This window comes from Eschrichtius robustus, chromosome 4, assembly GCF_028021215.1.
Source record: "Eschrichtius robustus isolate mEscRob2 chromosome 4, mEscRob2.pri, whole genome shotgun sequence".
NCBI lineage: Eukaryota > Metazoa > Chordata > Mammalia > Artiodactyla > Eschrichtiidae > Eschrichtius > Eschrichtius robustus.
In genome coordinates this window covers 124554147-124561984 of record NC_090827.1, presented here as the reverse complement: position 1 = coordinate 124561984, position 7838 = coordinate 124554147, and the positions used below count along the sequence as shown (strand labels likewise).

The 7838-nt window shown below is 41.3% G+C and overlaps 1 protein-coding gene across 1 annotated transcript; it reads left to right on the top strand.

The window, feature by feature from the left end:
* The first annotated feature begins 447 nt into the window (after positions 1-447).
* On the top strand, positions 448-6932 carry TIFA (TRAF interacting protein with forkhead associated domain). The gene is made up of 3 exons (XM_068542318.1): positions 448-770; positions 1199-1432; positions 5478-6932. Exon 3 carries the CDS (start codon positions 5502-5504, stop codon positions 6057-6059), a length of 558 nt encoding a protein of 185 aa, XP_068398419.1. The 5' UTR covers positions 448-770; positions 1199-1432; positions 5478-5501; the 3' UTR covers positions 6060-6932.
* Positions 6933-7838: the final 906 nt, after the last annotated feature.

The following is a 7838-nucleotide window of genomic DNA, read 5'->3' as shown; positions in this document are numbered from 1 at the left end:
CAGGAGCTCTGGAGCAAGTTCTGCCTCTTTCTCGCTCAGAAACTTAATCACTCTCTGGGCCTCAGTTGACTCATCTGTAAAGTGGACCTACTCTCCCGACTGTGAGAATTACATAAGAATAACGTGCGCCCCGCACCTGGCTTGCTTGATGGTTAATTCAACTCCTCGCCTCTCCCCACGCCGGTCCCAGGCCAACACTCGCAGTGTGTGTGGGGAAGTCGCCTTTAATGTTGAAGTGATTCCGTCCCCTTTTCAAAATCCGGCTCGCAAGCCACACCCTCTTCGGAGGGGCCCTCGTTTGGGAGGTGGCGTCCTCGCCGGCTTACCTCGCACCCCACCCGACCTGGAGGCTGGGCTTTCTGGTCTGACAGGGCAGCGTCTGACACGGAGAAGGCGGGGGGCGGGGTGGGGCTGGCAGAGGGCCGGGCGGAGTCTGGGAACCTCCGCGCTTTCGGTCTTAAGGGCTCAGCGGAGGGTCCGCATTCGGCCGGCCGGTGGAAGGAGTCGCGGTACGCGCCGCCGCGTTTGAAAGCCGCAGCCCCCCGCGGCCCCGGCTGGGGTGCGTCTGCGTCCCTCTCTCCCAGCTCGGCCCTGTCCCTCCGCTTCGGCTCACACCTGCTCCCCCTGCTCGCACCCCAGACCGCAGTGGCGGCGGCGTGGCCGGGGGGCGGTGACCACCCCCCGATCCAGGGCCTCCGCCAGGTCGCGTCCATTAACCTCGTGCCGAGCCCGGAAAGCAAAGGGAAGTTCACGGTCTCTGGGACCCCAAGGTACCTGCCTAGGGGCGGTCTGGGGTGTAAAGTGGGGACTGCGTCTTTTCTGTTTATCGCCTGGGGAGGGAAGCTTTGTCGAGGGGTCTTCTGGGGCGTTGCGTACGTAGAAAGTCATCTCCTGCTCCTTCCGCGGACTCGGCATCGGGCAGACGCTCGAGCGATTATTTACGGCGTGATCCCAGCTTTACAAACTATAGGAGTATTTATAAATGGAGCGAGGGAGCACTGAAAGGAAATATTGGAGATGGGTTTTCCTTGTACTTTCCTGTGCCTTGCAAAGTTTTTTTCCCCCCCTAATCAGTAAACAAAAAGGAATTCCATTTATGAAGCGTAGCTCACCGAGCGGTTGCATGTAGACCTGCCTTGTTTCATCCTGTTTGGTTAGGAAAATAACGTAATCCGTTGTTTCTTGGGACTTTCCCCAGCTTTCAGATTGAAAGGAGGAATTTCCCAGATTTTCTGGAGCGAGAATACACCCTGAGCCTCGCAGCGGAAGTCCGCAGCCACGGAGAACCGGACTCTGCAATGTTGGCTGGCTACCGGCCAGTCAGGCAGTGGGAGAAAGAAGATATCGTCTCTGGAAAAAACTGAGCTTTACTAAGGTTTTCCTCCTGTTGATTTTGGTTTTCACGACTCCTTTAGCAAGACCTGTTGCTTAAGTAAGTATTGATTCTGCTGAACAATAGCGTTCACGGATGTCTTCAAAGCCACACTACAGGGTGATGACCTGGTGAGGGGGGTCAGGATAGTTGTCTTTTGTTGTGCTTGCAAGTTTCTCTTCCCTTCCTATTAGCTCAGTGCCAGCAAAGTTATTGTAGTTCATTTGTTAACACAAATATTACTGTATGTCAGGCATCACTGCAGTGTTTTACAGCTTTTTGATGTCAGAGATCATGGTTTAAACCCGCTTTGATGATAATCTCCGACTCCATTTAGTTGCATAAAAATCAGATGGTTTGTGACTTTCTAAAGAAAATATTTCTTATATGTCTGAATAGATATTAGATGCACATGGTATAAAATTCCGTAAGTACAGAGTGTGCAGTGACAAGTCTCCTTTCCACCATCAATCCCAGTTTCCCTCTCCAGAGGTAGCCACTGATACCACTATATAAGCTCATTGTTACTGTTTCTTTGATAACTTAGGCCAAACAGATTTGAAAAAGCTGCTTTTGAGCACCTGCACACTAGTGACTTTTTAAATAAAAAAATTCAACAATTTTATTATTTTAGTTTTTTTTGTTAGTTTCTGTCTTTTCTGTTTTTCTACTGACCACTCTGAAATGTCAGAGATTCAGGTCACTTTGTAGAGGGAACTTGCAGCTCTGCAAACTAATGAATAGGTTAGTTTCTGAGTTCCTTGAGGTCAGATACCATGGTTTACTCAACTTTGGAGCTCCCTAACAACCTGCCGTAATTACTAGTGACCTGCCAACATCCATACACCCAGGCTTAAGGATAACCGATACTCAAGTAACCTGGTGCTTCACAGCCTCTTCCTCTTATGAGGAGCCAGTAACGGTGTGTTTGCCTCCCCAACACTAGCTTCTAGGTTGGTGTCCTGCTAGTTCTGACAGACACCTCCGTGGCCCTCTTCTCTACTCGTTAGCTGCTACAGTTTGTGAAGTAACTGGTATTTGGGAGTAATGTTTGTAGTGGGCAAGAGAGAGGGTGCATTTCCGTTGTGTGAATCCTGCCTTTGACACTGTCTTTGTGACCTGGGCTACTTAGATAAACCCTCTGAGACTTAGCTCCCTCATCTGTGAAGCGGTGATTCATAGGGTTAGTTTGAAAATTAAGTAAGACAATACGTATAAAGGGCTAGCCCTGTGCCTGGCACATGAAAGGCATACAGTAAGTAGCAGCCCTTGTTACTGTCAGGCTTTGTCATCGTTTCATATATTCATAAGATAGGTGAGTGCATGTGTCAGGGTACCTTATGGCTCAGTAACACCTTACAAGAAGGGTTAATTTTTGCTTATATTATGAGTCTCTATGGCTCTGTCTTTGGCCCTTCCCTCTGGGACCCCACGCTGAGCTGCAACTTTTGTGGACCACCGATGTGGCATATGGAAAGAGGAGAGGCAGGTCTATCTACACAGTGGTTTTTAAAACCTGTGCTTGGAAATAAGCTTCATGTTACTTCCACTCACATTTCATTGATATGGTTGTCACTGGAGTGGGAAGTATCATCTTTCTAAAGGGGCAGAACCAGTAGAGATAGGCCTGATAGTGAGGGGCAGCAAATACTTGATAGTAACACGGGTTACAATTGTGAACCCAGAAGTTCATCCAAAGCTGAGAATTGAGTCACCCCAAGACACTTATGGCCACTGATTTACAAGCCAGAATGCCAAATTTTTCCTTTAATATATCTGCCCTGGGTACTCGGCATAAGAGCCTGTACTGGGCAAAATTTTCTTGATGGTGGATTTTCTCAAAAGACTGAATTAATTCTAAGCTACTAGGTTATATAAAAACACAAAAACACAAATTTGGGTGTTACCAAAAGACTGTATCCAGAATATACCATGTTTTAAAATCCAGGTCTCCTTTTGGAACTGTTATTGTCCAAAGTCCAAGAGTGAATTAGAGTGATGGCAGTGTATCCTAGACAAGGCGGAAATCATGACAGATTCTTGCTCTTTCTTTTTAGGCTTTTTACTTGTTATCAGCTAATGGTTTTCTTGTCAACCACTAATTGCATCATCTCATGATTTATTATATTTATTCTCTTTTAAGCTGTCTGCTTCTTGAATAACGACTTTATTATTGTAATTAAAGTATTTTCACATCATGGTGATTAACCAGTTCTACCCACTGTGTGTTAATTCTTGCTGCCTTTGGTTTCATAGTAATTTTTACCACCCTTGCCCCAAGATTCTGAGCATTCCTTTCTCTTTTTCTGCTTATAGCTGGACATTTGTTGCTTGGGTAAGGCAATATGGTAAAATAATGTCCAAAAAGAACCTATTATGAAAGTAAATTTAAAACTAAAAATACGTTTCTAAATCAATAAAGAAATTTTGCTTAGTTATTTGTTAAGTAATTGAATAAATTGAGTTTGATTTTTTGCAACACAGCTTTGCAAAACAGAAGATTGTATTTTAAAAGTAAATAGCAGCATGGAAAGAAAAGGAAAACATTGTTTTTTTCTTTTTAACCAGCATAATTTTGATACCAATATCTAATATAGATGGCAAACAAAAGCCAATAAAACTACAAATCAACTTTGCTTAAGGCTATTGCTCCCCAAACCCCACTGTAAATACTGTATAGTATTTAAGGAATGCAGGGAGCATTCTGCATCACTCTATCTACTGGTATAATTTACTATCACACTAGATTAAAGGAATTCTATGCAGCTGTTTAAGATTGAGGTATATTTATATGAATAGATATGGAAAAAAATCACCCATTTGTGTTAATTGAAAAATGCAAGGTCTAGAACTAAATACAGTATGTTCCTATTTGTGTAAGAAATTTTTTTCTCTCTGTGTAGAAATGTGTTATGTGTCTTTGAGTGCACACAGAGTTTTGCTTGGGGTGTAAAGAAGACTTCTGTAAGGATAAAAGCAACGTTTATAGTGGTTGACTCTAGAAGAATAAAAAAAAGGATTAGGGTGGAGGGAAGATACTTAAAAAAAATCCTTTTTAAGTGTTTGAATTTTTAAATCATGTGCATGTAATTCTTTTTAAATAAATTGGTTTTAAAATGGCAGTTTTGGGTCAAAATAACCTCTCATAGATTTTAATAACTAATTCTTCTGTTTTACTGCTTAAACTACTCCACTGGTTATTGAAGGTACATATAGTGAGTTGGAGGTGGAGGGCACCACGGGGCCATGCACTCTAGAGGGATGGGTTAACAGCAGTTAGATGGAGCTGCTTGTGGCTAATGACAGTTTGTCCAGTCATTAGGAACCATTGACAAAAATAAATAATTCCAGTAGAAGTACAGACTATGATATTTAGAACTACCTCATGGAGATTTTTTTTTTTAAATAAAAAGTGTGTAATGTCTAAATTAAAAAATTATAGAAAAAAGTAAACTTTTAAAGCATTTACTATTTTTAACCCTTTACCTACTAGAAATCTAAGTCAGGATATAAAGGACAAATGTTGCAGTTATTTGTATATAACTTTTACATGTCTTTAATCAGGATAATACATAATACCTCAAAAGTCACAGAAGCCCATACCTGAGTGTGGTAGTTATTCATCCTGTTCCACCCAAAACAATACAAAATTCATAATACATTAAGTTTTAATTCAGTTAATAAACTGTAGGTTTTCTTCATGTGTATATCCTCGTTTCTTTATTCCTGATTTTCTGTTTAAAGTACAGCTGTCATGTTTGGTCTGGGATCAAGTCACTCTATTTAAATGAAAAAGGAACGGAAGTTTCTTTATGCTCCCCCCAAATTACTTTATCAATAGTCATTCCTTGTTAATGTCCAGATTATATGTATGGTCTTACTGTCAAACTAGAAATGAAAAATAGAGAGGAAAAAGTAATGCACCAGTTCATATGGGGTTTGGTACAAGATTTCACATATCTACTCATTAACTGAAAGTATCCTGCCTATGTATTGTTTTCTTAAAGTCTAAATAAATCAGAAGATTTTCATCAAAATATTAGAATCAAAGATCTCAATGCCTGATGTATGGGAGTGAACTAACGTGCTGACTTGATTGTTGCAGGCGGGTCAGATTCTGGTGTTCATCATGTCCAATTTCGAAGATGCTGACACAGAAGAGACAGTAACTTGTCTCCAGATGACTGTTTACCATCCTGGCCACCAGCAAAATGGAATATTCCAATCAATAAGGTTTTTTAACCGACAAAAACTCCCCTCCAGCGAAGTGGTGAAATTTGGCCGAAATTCCAACACCTGTCATTATACCTTTCAGGACAAACAGGCGTCCCGAGTTCAGTTTTCTTTGCAGCTATTTAAAAAGTTTGATAGCTCAGTTCTCTCTTTTGAAATTAAAAATATGAGTAAGAAGACCAATCTGATTGTGGACAACAAGGAGCTGGGCTACCTAAATAAAATGGACCTGCCACACAAATGCCTGGTTAGGTTTGGGGACTATCAGTTCCTGATGGAGAAGGAAGATGGAGAGTCATTAGAATTTTTTGAGATTCAATTTTCTTTGTCTACAGGACCACTCTTGCAAGAAAACAACTGGCTACCACAGAAGCCCATACCTGAGTGTGGCAGATATTCATCCTGTTCCACCCAAAACAATTCTCCTATAGAAATGGGTGAGAATGAATGGTAAACGCAGAGGGCTAAGAGAATCATGAAGGATGAAGAACTCTGTAGACACTTTATAGACATTCCACTTAGTAAGAGTTTCTTAGTGTAGTATATTACTGTCATCTATTACTTTGTCAAACTTGAGATCTGGTGTTAACCATTTGAAGTCTGTAACTTGTGTTAGTCATTGATTTAGTCACCTGTTGCATTGCTGGATGTGTGAAGAATTACTGTAAGTGTATATCTGTGAGCATTAATGTACAAATAGTATCCTTTGTGATGAAGGAATAGTGTTCTCAAAATATGGTTATGTTACTTTTTTTTTATGCCTGATTTTGGTCCTATGTTTTATATTGTTTCGTTTTGGTTTGGTCATGTTATTTCACAGTAGTCATTTGTTTTCAAGGTCAGGGCTACAAACAAGTTATTATGGGTGTTGTAGCCTGTTGGTACTTGTAGTACCAGAGTATTGGAACAGAGCATGATGTTTTTTAGTGTGTCATTGTGGTTTTAATATGGGAAGACTTATTTGAGCAATAATACCTTGATTTTCTGTTTTTTTCTCTATAGATTTACTTATACTGTTTATTCCCAAGAATACCGTTTTCCTTGTCTGTATTCAGTATCTAAAACCAATGTTTTAAACATTTTAACGAACCACTGTGTTAAGTTTAGAATTCTTTTTCTTTTCCCTTTTTTTTGGCTGCACCACATGGCTTGTGAGATCTTAGTTCCCCGACCAGGGATTGAACCCCGGCCCCTGGCAGTGGAAGCGCCGACTCCTAACCACTGGACTGCCAGGGATTCCCAATTTTTCATTTGTCTTACCAAATTTTAAATAGTTTTTTATGTACTACAGAGTTTTAAATTCCATGAATTCAAAATTTTAACAGCATCCGTGTACATAATAAAGTCAAAGTTTAATTCTCTAACCATTTTCTTTGAAACTCTTTCTGAAGAAAGGGAGGAACTGTTTTTAGACTGCTGTAAGGGAGGACTGCAGTAGGCCGCAGGCAGAGGCTGTGGCTGGGGACTCAGACACATCCAGGTGTGCCCCTCAATGCATATTGGCTCCATTATTTGTTCCTCACCCCACATGGAGGCACATGGCCACCAGTAGCTCCCAAGTGCTATATGTTACTGATCACCCACCCAAAGAGAAACTTATCTCCCAATTCCAGTCCAAGAGAAGGGTCAGCTTGGGTCAGGTGCCCACCCATCTACCAATGAACTTGCCTCAGGTCACGTTAAATGATGGCTGCTCCTGTCAGTGACCATGTGGATGAGAAAAGCATTTTCTTAGAAAGTGGCCACAGTGGGGTGTGGGTGAGGGCAAACAGAAATGTTGGTGTTTGATACTAGGCACTGCAGGTAAGTTGTGAGACTCGCAGTTCACCTCTTAAGGACTCACTTGTCCCAGGAAACTGATTTTTCTTGGGCTCTTTCAGTAAAGGGGTGTATTAATTGGTGCCAGTGTTACAGTCATAGGCAGTCTCTTCTTGAACCTGCAACTTGATGACAAGGGGGTGCTTTCCAATGGTGAAATCTCATACGCTATGTGATTATATAACCATATTCTAGAAGATTCTGTCTCTACTATCTACTGCATTGACTGACTTGAAGAAGCATTACTTTTAGGCTCTAACATGAGTGTAGTATTAGTTTTAATATGCCTTGTGGAAAAATTAGCTATAATCTTTACTACCAGGAGATAACTGTTGTTCACACATTTCGTGTGTATATATTTGGTAGCTGATTCCATGTTATCTCATGGCCCTTTTAACATTTTCAGTTCTCTAAG